At 32.6% G+C, this 16,706-nt stretch overlaps 3 protein-coding genes across 8 annotated transcripts in view; 2 read left to right on the forward strand and 1 right to left on the reverse strand.

The window, feature by feature from the left end:
- The first annotated feature begins 1,572 nt into the window (after positions 1-1,572).
- LOC149736355 (adhesion G protein-coupled receptor G6-like) lies at positions 1,573-11,967 on the forward strand. 4 transcript variants are annotated; one of them, XM_089877468.1, is made up of 22 exons: positions 1,573-1,800; positions 1,876-1,944; positions 2,014-2,097; positions 2,161-2,220; positions 4,159-4,257; positions 5,287-5,421; positions 5,715-5,831; positions 6,143-6,277; positions 6,715-6,828; positions 7,004-7,129; positions 7,188-7,282; positions 7,337-7,495; positions 7,765-7,965; positions 8,164-8,385; positions 8,786-8,905; positions 9,164-9,301; positions 9,418-9,527; positions 9,597-9,804; positions 9,863-10,007; positions 10,296-10,453; positions 10,815-10,985; positions 11,368-11,967. In XM_089877468.1, the coding sequence occupies exons 1-22, from the start codon at positions 1,704-1,706 to the stop codon at positions 11,530-11,532; spliced, it is 2,928 nt and encodes a 975-aa protein (XP_089733594.1). In that variant the 5' UTR covers positions 1,573-1,703; the 3' UTR covers positions 11,533-11,967. The 4 variants fall into 4 exon arrangements, with proteins under 4 accessions (XP_089733594.1, XP_089733596.1, XP_089733597.1 ...); XM_089877470.1 differs by lacking the exon at positions 7,004-7,129; XM_089877471.1 differs by lacking the exon at positions 6,143-6,277.
- On the reverse strand, positions 11,846-14,305 carry LOC149736356 (uncharacterized). Its single transcript, XM_089877473.1, has 6 exons — positions 13,982-14,305; positions 13,666-13,825; positions 13,322-13,438; positions 12,880-12,977; positions 12,545-12,812; positions 11,846-12,463 (listed from the first exon to the last, which is right to left on the reverse strand). Exons 1-6 carry the CDS (start codon positions 14,158-14,160, stop codon positions 11,960-11,962), a joined length of 1,326 nt encoding a protein of 441 aa, XP_089733599.1. The 5' UTR covers positions 14,161-14,305; the 3' UTR covers positions 11,846-11,959.
- Positions 14,306-15,037: 732 nt separating this feature from the next.
- The window catches only part of LOC149736357 (ral GTPase-activating protein subunit alpha-1-like), a 31,585-nt gene continuing 29,916 nt past the window's right edge, over positions 15,038-16,706 (forward strand). For all 3 annotated transcript variants that reach the window (XM_089877458.1, XM_089877461.1, XM_089877459.1), the window contains exons 1-6: positions 15,038-15,178; positions 15,669-15,782; positions 16,072-16,121; positions 16,207-16,264; positions 16,335-16,378; positions 16,444-16,621. In XM_089877458.1, the coding sequence (XP_089733584.1) occupies positions 15,061-15,178; positions 15,669-15,782; positions 16,072-16,121; positions 16,207-16,264; positions 16,335-16,378; positions 16,444-16,621 (562 nt within the window). In that variant the 5' untranslated portion in view covers positions 15,038-15,060. The remainder of the gene's footprint in view (positions 15,179-15,668; positions 15,783-16,071; positions 16,122-16,206; positions 16,265-16,334; positions 16,379-16,443; positions 16,622-16,706) is intronic.

The following is a 16,706-nucleotide window of genomic DNA, read 5'->3' on the forward strand; positions in this document are numbered from 1 at the left end:
TATAGTGGGGTGGGGTTAGATGGGACCTCTTTAGCACATAATATCCAAGTATCTTGGTCCTGTTTTAACCAATTAATAACAGTCTATAGCAGTCGTGGGAATATAGTTTTATAAATATTTAAATGTTTTTTGTTTACTGATAAATGGTACGAAAAAATACAGTTAAAATGTGTGCCATCTTCTCCCACCCTACTGTATATTTAATAAAGACGTGTGGGATAAGTTAAAACATTTTTTAATTTTGTTTTTCGGGTCCCTGTTTCATGATAGATGATAAAACAGGGCAGCATTATTCGACAGTATTTTCCCGCTCCAGGTATTAAAATTTGATTTTAATCGAACATAACAGCATTTTTTCAATGGCTGGATATAGAACAATAATAACTCGCACAAACCATACTAAAACTGCAGTGTTATCAATTATGCAAAATATAGTAGTATAGGGAAAGATGGGCCAATGTGCCAGGTGAGACAGTTTAATTTTCTTTTTACGAATCCACATTCAATAATAATCGAAAAAATAATGTTACAGAATTATTCGAAAGTATTATCACGACTTTGTAAAAGGCGCGTCAAAGCCAATTACTGTATTTAAATATTAAAAAATATGCTGAATAGAAACAGTGTATTTTTAACAGGTAAAAATGCGAAATGGTAAGGTGCTATATTTGAATGCTCGCTAAATCATAGTAAAGCCGACGTAATTAAACTAGTTTCATAGATTTATAATAAAAACTTAAATATTTATGGCAGTTTGTTTTTGTTTCATAAAACTAGTTTTAGTTTTGTGAAAAAAAACTAAAATATAAGGAAAATAGGCAAGCGTCAATATGCCTTTAATTTGGAATATAAAACAAACAAAAACATAACTAGTATACAGTGGTATCATCCATCAAACGTCATAGGGTGGGAGAAGATGGAAAACCTTTTCATTCTATTTTCTCGTTCCATTTGGTAATAAACAGAGAACATTCAAAGAATTATAAAACCATATACACACAACTCCCATATAGACCGTTGTTAATTGTTTAAAACACGATCAGGATAATATCCGGTAAAGGTATAGGCTATCCCATCCTACCCCACCGTACTAACATGCTTTTCCCCACCCGACTATATACAGCACGTTTAAGGGCAAGAGCAGACTGGACACAACCATTAGGTAAGACATAAATGATTAACTTTAGATTTTGCTAACACTCGCAATGTTTGTTAGTTCGACGCATATTTAAGAAAGAAATATCGTTGGCGAATTAGAATTCTAAAAAATCATTACGCGGGCCAAATTTTATTCGACAGTCAAAATAGGATATGCGCCTATGCTTTCCTTTAAGCTTCGTGTAGTAAAAGCGGCATAGCCTTCGTTAGCTCTAATTCGAAGAAGCTTCTTTAATGAAATACAGTTATGTCTATTTTTTCATAAGAAACTTGGCAGCAGCACACAAGCCGTGAAGTGTGAATCACAGTACAAACTAGCTTTCACCAGGTGTATTGATGTGTATACGTATATAGGTATGACGTATCTGCCATGCGAAGAAGTTGCATCAATAAAGGAAGTGGGAGGCACTTGATAACTATAACGCAACTATACCTATTTGTTATAGAATACCATACTTGTATAGATGGTAGAGTATAGCAGTGCAGCAAATTGAGTGTTTTTGTAAAATAGGCGACAAAGGTGTTTTAATAACAGTGTCGAAACAATGTTGTCATTTTTACCAATACTGTTTAGTCTGTTTTTCGGAATTATACAGTTCACGAATTCAATGCATCCACAGTTTTCTCTATTTTGTCAACCAGGTATATACATATTTTTTCTTGCACTTTTTTGTACGGTCTAAACAAAACAATTTAGCCTATATTTCTTTAACCTAGGAACTCAGGTGAAGGTTTGTACTGCAGGGATGTGCAACTCAACAATAAACAATTCAACCCATTGCAAGCGTAAGTCTAAGAATTTATTTTTTAAAGTATATATATTACTTATGTTCAATATTTAATCCGTTATTAAAGTCTTGCTTACAATACTGAGTTGTCGGAATACATTCACGGTTCAATTGATACGGAAGTCCGCTACCTGTTCCACTGTAGTGAATTGTAAGTAATCAATATATGACTTAGGTATTGGTTGATTTTAACATACCTGTTTTACGTATAAAGCCAGTGATGTTCAGACGTTATTCAGTTCTTGTTTCTTTGATTGCGCTTTGGCAGAGACAGGTAAGATCGTTTATATTCTTATCAAATAGAACTTAACTAATAAATTAAAACGGCATCAGCAAATCGTGAAACGGGGTTGTTTTTATTTGTATACTTACAAATTCAATAACATAGTAGAGTGGGGTAAGGTGGGAGCCCATATTGCACAACATTAAAAAATGACGGTTTCGGGGTGAAAATATTTTGTATTATCATAAATTTGTATTATTATATTTTTATTAATATCCAACATTTTAAAGAAATTTAATATAACACACAAAAAGTTTTTTAGCGATTCGTACACCAGGCTATTTAAGAAATTTTTAAACTGGCGGGGTAAAAAGAGACAGTTCAAAATACTTTTTTACGTGACGTCTTGTTTAACGGTATTTTTTGAAAACTAATTCAGTTTAGACATTCGTTATCTTGCCCAATTTCTACTTTTTAACTAAATTTAACATGTTACCTACAACATATACTGTAAGAAGACTTGGTATTGTTTTATAGTTGTACAATAAAGAACATTTGTCGCGCACCGTTTCCATGGTGGAGGACTCTGATTTTCCTAAAACAGAAAAAAAAACACTCTCGTGCTTGGACCGGTAGGCAACAACGTTTATTTTCAAACAGATGCGACCTTATTCAAACAGATTCAAAACACAAACATGATAAAACTATTACCGTTACACTTAACAAAGCACAATACGAAATAATAATAACACACACCGCACTGGTTATGAGTGTTTAACTTCTTACTTTTTGCAACGTATATAGGATTTACATTACGCTATTTATGTGCGCAAAACAAAGGCTATGCTACAGCGTGTTAATCTTCGTGACCGCTCTTTATAAATGAATGTATGAATAAATAAATCAATCAAAAACCTACAAAACTACAAAGTGGGGTAAAACAGGACAACAAATGGAAGATTGTATAATCAATTCTGCAACTTGTACTTAACCTACCGAAGTTAACGGGCTGTGCTATAGTTTCTTTGCACCGTAAACTTTATAATATAAAGTATTGTAAGGTAATATGAGACACTTTTAGCACATAATGTACAAAAACGGTCTATGAGAGTCGTGACGATACGGTTTTATTATTTTTTGAATGTTCTTTGTTTACTATTAAATAGGACAAGAAAATGGAAAGAAAGTAAGTCCCATTTTCCCCCACTCTACTATATATAATTTTTTAAATTGGTATTTTTGTGCTGATTTTATTTTTAATTTAAGCTATTTGTTAACCTTAGTCAATTTTTTAATGTAGCCTACACATCTCAATTTTTCTACAAAAACAAAACTAAATAAATGGAACAAAATCAAACTGTATAAAATATTTCAGCCTACTTTATTAACCCATTATACTCTATTGATGATTCAATCTCGCAAACAACAAAATTTCGGCAGTTTTAAAATAAATCAGCGACCATTAAAAAAGGTTATTGTTCCATTAAGCTTTATTAGTAACTAAAAATGTTGTCAACAAAGAATTTTAATATGGTACAGTAGGGGAACATGGGACACTTAGGCACATATTGCCCAATATTTCCAAAATCAAAATACATGACGAATTTTGGATAATACAACGAATTAGTACTGTCATTCCTTTATTAATTGACAACAATTCAAAAAATCATAATAAAACACACGAGGAGTTAATTAGCGATCCGCAAAACAGGTGAAATATTACAAATTCGAAAACACACAGTATAAGACGGGACAGTTTAAAATCGTCCGACAAAAAAATCGTCTGACAAAGTGTTTCACCTTTCCCCACACCACTATACTTAACAACAGTAATCGTCTTTGCCGCGCATTTGGTTGGGCTGTAAGAATACTTTAACATTTATTTGTTTATCATTAAATGGGGTCTCTTAAACCAAGATTTAAACAAATTATTCCCTATTTCCGACCTATACTACTAAGATAGAGCAAACAATATTTCTGCGTATACAGGTTTAGTCCACCCCAACGGCAACACAAACCAAAAATTACCAGAGAATTGGAATTGTATCTGTAATCAAGGTTACAAAAGAAACGATACAATATGCAAAGGTGAGAGGAGATACTAATAACGCGCAGCTATGGCTACGTTTAAAACAAGAAAGCATGCCTCTATGTTTTATTGTGTTTCTTTGCACGCATAGCATGGCGCCCCGAAGCATAGTATATATATGTTTCGATTGAACCTTGCTACATACCGATTACGCTGATACTTTAGATCACATTTGAACCTTAGTTTCTATCAATACACAAATTTTGATTTTTCGTTGATGTGCCTTTTTAATTACTTGCAAATTAGGTGCCAGACAAAAATATTTTGTATTCAGTTTCCAGGGCAACTTAATTTATATATATATACATCTTCCTTACTTTCCTTTAGTTTATATCGTACAATAACATGCTAGATGTTAATTCACAACTCGGCAACACAACCGCGGGAATTTTTATACTGGGTAATCCCCTAAATCCCGCAAACTCGGCGAAAGTTAATATAGTGTACATCAAAGTCTATGGACTTTGGTGTACATATAAGTCTTACTAGAGACAGAAGATTATTTTTCATTTTTGAGAATACACTCGCGACTTTAGATCGCTGGTTTAATTGGTGGGATACAAATGCAGACTTGCAAATTATTCCATACAATGGAGTTTCTTATGAGTATATATATTTGATTTTATATTATATACAATATTTTAAGTTGTCTTTTTCTGATTATTGACATTGATGAATGTAATAACAATAAAACATTATGCAATCCTAATGAAACTTCATAAATCATATTATACCATGTTTTTTGTCAACTATTTAATTAAAAAACATAGTTTTTTTATAAGCGATATGTACAATTATTGCAAGGTTTATAAGTATGTAAAACACGCAACATTGATCTTTCTTTAAAAACATCTGGAACATTCGGTTCAAACACCAGTGCAAAAATTGCCGTCTAATCTTATTAATGATAAATAACCAGAAACTCTGCTCTTTAATTTTTATTAGCTTTAAAGTTTTGAAACATTTTACATGTATTTTTTAAAAATAGACCAATCGTAAAAATAATTAAAAACTTGTATTTCTTGTAGCTTTTGTAGGCAATAATGAGTGTGTACACAATACAACCACATGTCATCAAAATGCAACTTGTTATAACACAACTGGGAATATAACTTGTGTGTGTAATGATGGGTTTACTGGAGATGGGAATACAACCTGTGTGGGTGAGAGAATGTTTTATATATATTAACAAGTGTTGAATACATTTGTACTGAAGAACTTAACTTGGAAAGAAACTACAATTGTCCAAAAAAATATAAAAAATCCAAAATGTATTAACAATATTAACATCTAATAAAAACTAAATAAATATTTTACAAAAAAAGTCAAAACGACTGATTCACAAAATGTATGTTATCTTCTTGGTATTAAATACTTGTAAACACAAAAAAAATGTTGGATTTCAGAGTGTAAGTAGAACAATATTAAAGTTATGATAAACTCCACTTTAAAACAGAGATTGATAAATGTATGATCAATAATACATCATGCAATTCCAATGTAACTTGTATAAATACAAATGGAACTTGTCAGTGTAATGATGGATTTTCAGGCAATGGTTTCAATTGCACTAGTGAGTTCATTCTATACTTTACATTTTGTTGTCATTTATTTAATTATAAACGTATTTATAAATGGTTTAGATAGAAAGTTATTACAAGGTTTAAAAGTGTGAAAAATTAGCACAGACATTTCTTTGACTACATCTTGAACATTAGGTTGAAACACTAGTGTAAAATTAAAGTCTAATTTTATTTATGTTATATTACCAAAAATTATGCTGTGTTTTTAATTTTTAATTAGCTTTAAAGTTTTGAAACATCTTACATGTACCTATGAAATGGACCAATAGTATAAATAATTAAAAACTTGTATTTCTTGTAGCTTTTGTAGGCAATAATGAGTGTATACACAATACAACAACATGTCATCAAAATGTAACTTGTTATAACACAACAGGGAATATAACTTGTGTGTGTAATGATGGGTTTACTGGAGATGGAAATACAAGCTGTGTGGGTGAGAAAATGTTTTACATATATTAACAAGTGTTGAATACATTTGTACTGAAGAACCTATGAAGTAATCCAAGTTTTTTAATAAAATTTAATTTCAAACTGCATTTATGTTTAACAAAATGTGGTAACTTATTGGTATTGAGCATTTATGAACACAAAACAAATGTGGGATTTCAGACCAGCTGATAAGTTACTTCGAGTGTAACTTTGTGAAAGATTGTTTTCTTTTTCTATGATTTTTTATGTATTGCTGACAATTTAGACAACTCAATAATGACCACTGGGTTGTTACAATTAATGTTAGGTGTCTTGCCCAAGGACACATGCTCCCAAAATGGTTTTGGTAATGAGTATTTGAGATTGAGAACACATAACAAATGTTGGATTTTAAAGTATAAGTACAACAATAAAGTTATGATAAACTCGACTTTAAAACAGAGATTGATAAATGTATGATCAATAATACTTCATGCCATTCCAATGCAACTTGTATAACAAATGGAACTTGTCGGTGTAGTGATGGATTTTCAGGCAATGGTTATAACTGCACTGGTGAGTAAACATAGTGTTACAATATATAGGCTACATATATATATTGTATCACTAATGTTCTAAAAAAATGTTTTTTTTTATTCTGTTCCCGTTTTGATTCATGTTAAATAAATATTTTCATCCTGCTATTGTTAACAACCTAATATTCCTAAAATACTAAATTTAAATTGGACAGATATTAATTCATGCCTATATAATGCATCTTTGTGTCATACGAATGCTGCATGTACCAACACAAGTGGTAATTTCAAATGTACATGCGATTTTGGTTTTTCTGGTGATGGATATAAAATTTGTAAAGGTGAGATATAAAGTTTTATTACCCAAGTTTCATAAATCATACAATGCTGTTTTCACAGATAAAAATGAATGTGGGAAGAAGTCTTGTCCAAGAGGAAAGTATTGCAGGAAAGAAACCGATAAATATAAATGCCATAATATCAACTTTATAGTTGTATGTTATATTATATAAAATATAGCACACAAATTTAATATTTTTTAATTTTAGGATGGATCTTCTTTAAGTTCTCCTCAGGTGGTTGAAAATACCTTGAACAATATAAAGGAAATGACAAAGAAACCTGCACATTTGACCAAAGAAAATGTAAAGTCTCTTGGAGATTTCATGAAAAATTTAAGAAAGAACGTTGCAAAAAATGGCATAAGGGTAGGTATTGAAGTTTCTAATTGACTAAATGAAAGTAAGGATTTTTAATTATTTTGTATCAGGAAGAATCTTAACACTTTTATTGCTTAGCTGGCCAAACTTCCTCAGTGGGATGCTGCGTTCATGTTTTTTTCTTTGTCTATAAACAAACTTTTATTTTATAGTTATTTGTTGATATTTTTTTGTGCCAACTTTTATAGTAATCTGCGCCGCAAGTTTATAGTAATCTGTGTTTTAATGCAGTGTCAAATGTTAATATTCTATTTTAGGTATCCAGAAAGACACTTGATTCAGTCATACAGATAACAACTGATGTGTCGGTTGCATTAATCAACCAGTCCAACAATAATTCTGAAAGACAAGATGTTCAAACACAGATAGCAACTGCAGTAGTTGCGCTGGCACTTAGTGTGGAGGTTGGAGAAAATGAGACTGAGATACAATTCAGCACCGATTCTTTACTACTACAGGTAAAAAACTCTAGGCTCAACAAATAACTGTCAGTGTGATTGAAGTCATACAGTGTTTTTTTCAGGCAAACAATTAGCAAAAGAGACAAATAAGCAAATAGTAGTTATTATACATTCTATATTAAACATTAAATGCATGTGTTTCAAAACAAATATTGAAACTAAGCATGCCACGTTATATACCAAATATAAAAACAGGTGAACCAATATTTATCACCACCTACAAAATCTGTGGAATTTTCACCATCAAAAAAATCAGCAATCAACATTATTCTACCACCATCAGTATTTACCAAAGCTTGGGGGAATAGTGGAGATAGATCAAAACGAGATACTGTTTCAACTAACAGGAAATCAGCTTTCATATTTTATAAAGATGATTCGTTGTTCTTTTCGGAAAAGCAGGAGAATATATCATCGGTAAGTAGCGTGATATACCATTTTAACCTGGGGTGTTTATAGTCAGTTTTAGGTAAAACTAGCAATAACAGAGTTATTAGTTTTTTAAAATGTACTTTGTGAGCTTTTTTTAATAAAGTACTTGATTGAACCAAAGTGACCTATTTATTCTTGTGTGGCAGAGTAACAAGTTTATAATGCCGTTGTTCTATTTCATACACCTCTTGCTAGTTTAAGAGTAACTAAGTATGTAACTCTGTGGGTCATTTTTTTCTGTTTAGTAATTATCGTTAAGTGTTCTGCTGAAGGAAATACTGACTTACAATAGTGGCAGTGGTAAGCTTTGAATTCTGTATCTTCTAGTTGAGAATGAAGTACTATGATTTTATTAATGAATTACTACACTTTAAAAATTGTTCAGATTGCATCTGCTGATTTGACCGGAAACGAGGTTTATGGATTAACGGAATCAGTTCGAATCCAACATTATAATCGGAACTCAACTTATGGAAAGTCACTTCCAGATCCTGAAACGCTAACAGTAATAATTTATTTATATCTTTAAAATTTAATGTTTATTTAAACTCAGTAAAGAGAAAGCAATTTAACAGAGAATATTAGGATATTTTATACGTTAAAGAGTAAATGCAACCATACGTATAATATACAGTAAGCAACTAATCAGTAAAAGTATATTGATTAGTAGTTGGAAGAAAAACATATAATACCTAATATATGTATACACAACATATATATGCATATTCTATCCTGCAATGTATATTATTATTCAATTCTGTAGGTTTTGAAAACTCAGATGAAATGTGTTTATTGGGATTTTAACAACAGTGAGTGGTTGACTGAAGGTTGCTGTTTAGATATAAGTGCAGACCCACCTGAGTGCTTATGCAACCATCTAACCAACTTTGCTCTGATAGTGGTAAGCATTTAACCTAGAGTAAAGTTTACCAGTGCAAAAAAGTATGTTTTTGCTTTCATAACCATAGTTTCTGGTGTCAGCTAACCTGATAATACCTTTTATGTTTATCTATGCAGAACACTCACGTAGTTACTGCTGACGTTGCGTTGGACATTATTAGTAAAGTGGGATTGGCGCTTTCAATATTTGGCCTCTCTATCACAATACTAGTGCATTTACTTAGTCGGTCAGTAGATATAATAACCTCACATATTTATTATCAGTGACGTAATAAAAACAAACCTACCTATTTTAGTGACGTTAGTAAAAGACGCCCAGCAAAAGTGTTGATGCAAATCTGTTGCAATCTTCTGGTGGCTGACCTCATTTTTGCTGCGGGGGTGTCACGTACAGAAAATAGAGAGGCCTGTTTCGTAATTGCTACTCTATTGCATTACTTCCTGCTCTCTACCTGGTGTTGGATGACAGTGTACAGCTACGATATGTACTTATCCCTTGTGAAGGTAATGTACTTACACTAGATCAAAAAATAAAGCAGATTAAATGTTTTCTCTTATTAAGGTATTTGTTGGGAAAGCCACACGTGTTTTGCAAAAATTCACACTGTTTGCATATCTGACACCAGCAGTAATAGTTGGAACAAATTTAGCAATTGCTGTGGGATATTATGACAAACAAAACCAAAAGAGTTTCACTTGCTCTGCTGGTAAGTTAAATGCTTGAATACAAAACAGATGAATATCACTGAATAACTTTGTCTGAAGAGGCTTTTTATACACTTTGTACCCTAAAATATCAACAAGAATGCCATTTTTAAATGATATTTTGGGGTCTTTTTCTGTAAGATAACCTGTCAGTGACCACTAGGACAATTACCATTTGTACTTTTGCCCTAGCATTAATTGGGGAATTTAGTATTATCAAATCATAAAGGAAGCACTGTAACCAAAAATCATGGTGCAAGTAACTAACACAACAAATTTATATTTTTAAGATCCCCTTGCTGCATCAACCTACAAAGCAGACAACATGTGTTGGTTAACTGGATATTCTTTATATTTGGGGTTTCTACTCCCTGTTGGTTTGATGCTCATGTACAATTTTACTGTGTTCGTTATGGTGTTTCGTGAACTAAACCAAAGCAATGGAAAAGTAAGTCACTTCGCCAATACTTGATAAGGAGAATTTTTGCGCTGCTAAACGTTAAAATCATAAATGATATTGGTGTAAACTTTAGCCTCTAAACTGGAATGTGGCACAGTTTTTACAACATCTTGTAATCAGAGAATACCAGGTTGAAAGCTCAATTCTGTTAATTTATCAATTTGTGTAGTGCGTTTAAAAACATTTAACCTCCATTATGGAGTGGGCTATTAAATCGTCCAAATTGTTGGGCATTTATATTATATCTGACCTTTACTTAATTACTAGTTGTTTTTAAGGCTACTTTACTGTTATAACATGGGCAAATAATTAAATATGTAAGTTTTCATTGGAACAAATTGCATTTCAGGCACAGACCAACCAGATAAAAAGAGATTACAAGCAAACTTTAACAATAGCTGTTACCATGTCAATGGTGATGGGTTTAACATGGTCAGTAGGTTACCTACTCTTGTTATCAGACAACAAAACCTATCTTCTTGCCATGAGTTGGATATTTGCTATCTTAAATAGTGTGCAGGTAAACACGTCTATACCTAAATTAGAGGTAATTAATTTAAAGCAATAAACTTTAAGGTTTTTAAAAGTTTAAAGGTAAATGTTAGTTTCAATGAAAATGTTAGTTTCAATGAAAATGTTAGTTTCAATGGTTTAAATTCATATGTTAAAATATACTAGTTTATGTTCCCTGTGATAATGGTATTCAGTGGCACTGTCAAAGGACCGTATTTTCATTAAATATATACTTATAATCAACTGCCGAAAGTTTTCAGATTGAGTATTTTGGATACTGACTGCACCACTGGTGTTATCTGTCAAACTTTGCATTTCGATATTTCTAGCCATACATAAACCAAATATGCATAGATCAGAATTGTAACAGTAAAAATCTAAATCTCTAGGGTTTTGTTATATTCCTACTCACTGCTGTGAGGCGACCCGATCTTAGAAAAGTTTGGATGTCACCAATACAAAGTGCCTTGAGCAAATCAACATCTGTTGTTGGAAGGCTTGGCAGTTCTGAGAAATCATACACAGTATCTATTGTGTCATCATCAAAAGTGTGATCATCAATAATCAAAAACAATTTTTATTTCGGACAATGTCACTGTATATCAGTCGGACAATGTCACTGTATATCAGTGTATTCTTGTTGCTAATGTTTTTTACTACGGAAGGGATTTTGGTTTAATTGTTATATACATAAACTGGCAAACTGTACATAACCTTTTATATATCATCTACTATTTGTTATTTCTGTTTAATTTTGCTACTCTACCAATGTTTTGTATGTCCTGTTTTTGTATCATTCAAAGAAATTCTCAATAGATCTAAAACACTTTCCTGGTTAGTCACAAACTAAACTTGGAGGCACTGAAGTAAATATTTAATAGATTTATTTTATTTGTGCTTGTTTACTTTTTGCAACAATAACGTTAAAAAATTATTCAGTGATTAATGTAATTTATAAAATCAACTTCTTGAATTATAAGTTCACTCTAGTTTTGATCTTCTTTCTTTGCCATACGTTGGCTTGCGCTTTCCTATTGCGCGGGGTCGTGCAGAGCGTGCAAATGCATTGTAAAAAGCATATAACCCAAGCACACAGAAAGACCACACCACCACCACATACTCTGCATGGTTTTCATATGGGATACCACACACTGTGTACCATTGCTTGCCTATAAGCTCTGGATGCTCAGTAACATTTGGAGGCCCTTTTACACCATTAAACTCAGCACACCGAAAATCAAAGTACCCTTCATCATAATTAAGAGGATCCAGGTATTTCTGCTTAGTATACACCACGCCGGAAGTAGCATATTGTTCTACTTTTACTTCAGCAGGACCGATAGGCTCATGCATCCCATAAGAACGCTCATTTTCTGGCTTTGCAAACATAACAAGGAACATGTAGAATATATAATATATGGTAAGAATAAAACCACTTTCATTTTTAACCCATCTTGACCACGTCATGCTTCTAGTTTGCCGAGCCTGCAAATAAGTGACATTGTCATTGATAAAAAAACAAACAATGATTCTGATTTTGAGTAAACTCACATGTCTACTACATACCTCGTCTGACGGTGTTCTATCATTCCAATACACTATACCGAAGTACAATGCAAACACAATGAACATTATGACTTCAGAATGAATGCCAAAGCCATCTTTAAGCCCATGGTATATAGGTAGCATTTGGAATATCACAGCTAATGCCATTGATAGCATGCCAGTAATAATCACGCATGTTATCTCCCTGATAAAACCGCCAGATGCAACTGCTTTGTCTGAACTCCGAGTAAGAAGGTACCTCGAACCATTAAGCAGTGCGGCAAATGTGCTAAAAATACATTGGTTAAAAAAGTCTTTCCAATCTTACATGTTGTGTGAAATAATTTAGTATTTACCTATGAAAACTCATATGGAAGAAATAACTTGTCCATGGAACCCAGTAATGACGATCTTCTAGGTTTGGATCAGTATCGTGCCACGTCCACCATAATAACTAAGCAAACAGTAGTTAATATACAATCATGCTATATCCTATAGGCAGCATATTAATTATTAAAAAACATAACAACACGTATAAAGCATTCATATTCTGAAACAAATATCATCAGGAAATATTCATGTTGCTACCAAGTATTAAATGGTTTTCAAGAGGCAAGAACTGATTTCCTGGTATAAAACCATTATAAAATAGGTTTTATTGAAACCAACATTTCACATGTAAGCCTTAAACAGTGAAACTAATTTTTTAAATGTTGACTGAAATAATTCCAAACCCCATGTTAATTTTTATGCCATATGATCAGCAATTGGAAAATATCACTTCACAACTTCTCTTACTTTTATTCCCATAATATCATATGGAAAATCGATTAAAACATCAAACAATCCAACAGCAAATGGTTCTGCCCACCAAGGTAGCTTCAAGTGTTCAGCTGCAATGTAAGCATGAGTGATCTGAAACATAAATTTAAGGTGTAATCTCCAATTGTGCATAAACTACTAAAGTTCTACATGCATAACACGCCACCAAAACATCAGTGAAAAGTGCAACGTTTTTATAACAGATTTCGGTTTTATTAGGATCAAAGAATTGGTGGTATGAAAGTTTACCAACCTACAGATCCAAAGGATTAAAAATCAAAGCATAACAGTTTCAAAATGTATAAACAAAGTTTATTTACCGTCGCTGGATAAAATAAAACAATGTACAGTGGAAACCTTTGACCAACAAATATGACTGGTGTCTGACTATGCCAGAAGTTGTTAACATCAGGTAAGTGATAAACTATCACCTCAGTTACAATTCCATGCAACAATGCAGCAAACCACATGTACACATATCTGCAGTAAATGCAGAAATTTCATTTCCATGCAGTGCAGGAACAAAAGCAGTTAAGTTCAAGTTATGTATTACTGTGTTAAGTTATGTATACACTAAATGATGTTAAAAGTTTAGGATCAATTTTCAACGAAATAATGACGATTTGATTCGATTACCTGCTATTCCAGCCGTGACGAACAGCAAATTTAAGTGCCATGAAGGACATCGCAAGGTACAACACATTTGCAAGCAGGAATGTTGGCTGGTTTTCCCACATTTCCGGGATGGATGGATTGTTTAAACGAACAAACCAGTCCTGCCATTGCCACAGCCTTTCCGTGTTCATACCTTCCATTTCTAGTGTTGCAACACAAGCTCAGACGAAGCAACCTACTCTCGCCGGTCAAATTTGTTAGTGATGGACTTTTACCAAAACCGATGTGCAGCCTTTTTTCCTTTTTGCGGCTTTTTTCCTGTTTTATCTGTGACGACAAATTTGGGGTTCTTTTTTGTTACTTTATTCTTGTGTGTTTATCCTATGTGTTCGGTATGTAACAAATGGATACGGTTTATTTTTTCATATATCTCGGAACCGAAGTTCAGAGAAACTTAGTTAAGTGTCAAATTCGTTTCCAGTAATACGACAAATGTATCTCAAAACTAGATTTCAAGCTTTGGTTTTTTTGAAATTGTAGAATTCAGTGTATAGGCAAATCCATACATAAGCACAGAAAAACCAAGGCACCCACTATTTTATAGCAAACTACCGTCGCCCTAAATTTGTCGAGTTGTCCAACAAAGAAGAAATGTTTTCGCCGATCAGCTGAGAAATAAGTTAGGTTCGTTCGTTCATCTATGACTGTGTTAATGTTAAAATTTTGCTGCAGCTGGAAAACTTCTCAGTTTGTGAGAGAAATGTAATTACATTACATAGGACAGTGTAGGTTTTGTATTTTGTTTTTGCTTATAACCAAATAACCAATGGCATGCCATTTCTTGCAGCTCATTTCCATACCCACTGACCAATCTAAAAATGAAATGTCAACTGTAAACTTATAATAAAAATAAAATAACTGTAACTTAAACCCGGAACTACTATTCAGAAGAAAAAAGAACACCTAATAATTGATTAATTCCACACTAAAACTAAAGAGAAACTAAATTATCGAAAAGGAGCGACATTTGCATTCAATCATTCTGGTGATGAGCAAAGCATGGTGCAAGTTAAAGGTCTGGTTCCTTAATTGAAAGAGAAATGTTTAAGATTCACCGCCAACCCCAAGGTGAAGGAGCTGTTAAGAAGTCAATACAAAAGCTTTTGGACCCAAAGAAGGATGTTGTGACACGTCTCAAGCATTTGAAGAACATTATAGGTAGGTTGTTCTCAATTTTCACCATGCTTCAGATATCCATTATACAGAACTGCAAATGAGAATAAATGTTAATTACTGTGTAAAGTAGTCTGATTCTGTTTTCTATTCATTGTGTTTACACAAATTATGTAATGTGCCATCGGTTAGCTCACTCAGCTGCATATATTATTTTGCTTTTAACTTTTGAATGTGCACCATTAAGTTTTATCAAAGAGTGTATTCACATTTCGAATCAGTTAGCCAGTCTGCAGAGTATGGTTTATCAAATGACAAATATATATATATTGTTTATACTATATACGAGAAGCCATGAACTTTGCTTGCTAAAATATTAAATAGAATCTAATGTGCAAATATGTCTTGTTATTCGCACTTCGCACTCATATTAGGTCACCATTTACCAACTTTGACCTACACATTTGATTGCACTAAAACAATAATTTTCTATATGTAGTTTCAGTTAATCATTAATACATCCTTTTTGTCACAGACAACAGCTCAAATATTGAAGTACAAGCTTTATTTGAACTTCACTATTCTCATATTTACTTCGTGTTTTTTGAGAATTTTCTCCTGGCTGAAACCAACTTAAGATTAAAAGGATGTAAGTTGACATATTGTTATGTATACCTTATCAATTTAACATATGTCCTGGCCCATAGTGTTAGACGTTAATATTATACTTGTTTTAGTATTAGAGTATTACAGTTGCTTGCATCATATTTTCTAGTGATATTTCATACATCCTGTGCCCTATTCACAAGTTATAACATAAAGTAATTTAGTGATTACTGATTGTTTTAATGAGCGTTTAGTGCTGGATATTTTCTGATACATTCCCATTAATGTTATTACCTTAATTATTCATAATATTCTCCTTCTTCGTTCTACAGCTCATCGAGCTCAAAGAGAAGAATTAGATGCAATACTTGTCATATTTGAGGTAAGCATGCAATATATTGGTGATATAAATTTGCCGCTCACAAATGTTGGAAACAATACATATACTAACATTATCTTTATTTCAGCAAATTTTAGTAAATCTTCCAGAGTTGATTCATCAGAGGTGGCAATATCATAGCATAGGTAAATATTAAATTTTATAGCCTAGTGTTTATTTAAAGTTAGGTATGTTCAATCTTGTATTTTATTACAGACACTGTTATAAAACGACTTCTACATTCCCAAAACTCACTGAAAGTAAGTGGTCAATTAAGTATTGATTTGCAAAGTGGAAACATATACTTAAGATTAATTTCATATAGGTACGAAGAGAGGGCATTCATTTTTTCTTATTGTGGTTGCGTGCTCTTGGTAAAAATGCATTACCACGTACGTTGCTTCTCTATGCATGCTTGGTGCCAGGCTTTCCACCACCTACATTTAGTGATGGGAAACCTTACAGTCTTGAGTGGCTTGTGAACATGCCAATCAATGAAGAACGTAAGTTTTTGTTTTTTATTGTAACCGTCTTACCAGGGTTCTGGTTTAGATTTAGAGTTCTTTTCTTACTGTTGGGAAATCACTC

This window comes from Ciona robusta, chromosome 4 (genome assembly GCF_009617815.1).
Source record: "Ciona robusta chromosome 4, ASM961781v2".
Classification (NCBI taxonomy): domain Eukaryota; kingdom Metazoa; phylum Chordata; class Ascidiacea; order Phlebobranchia; family Cionidae; genus Ciona; species Ciona robusta.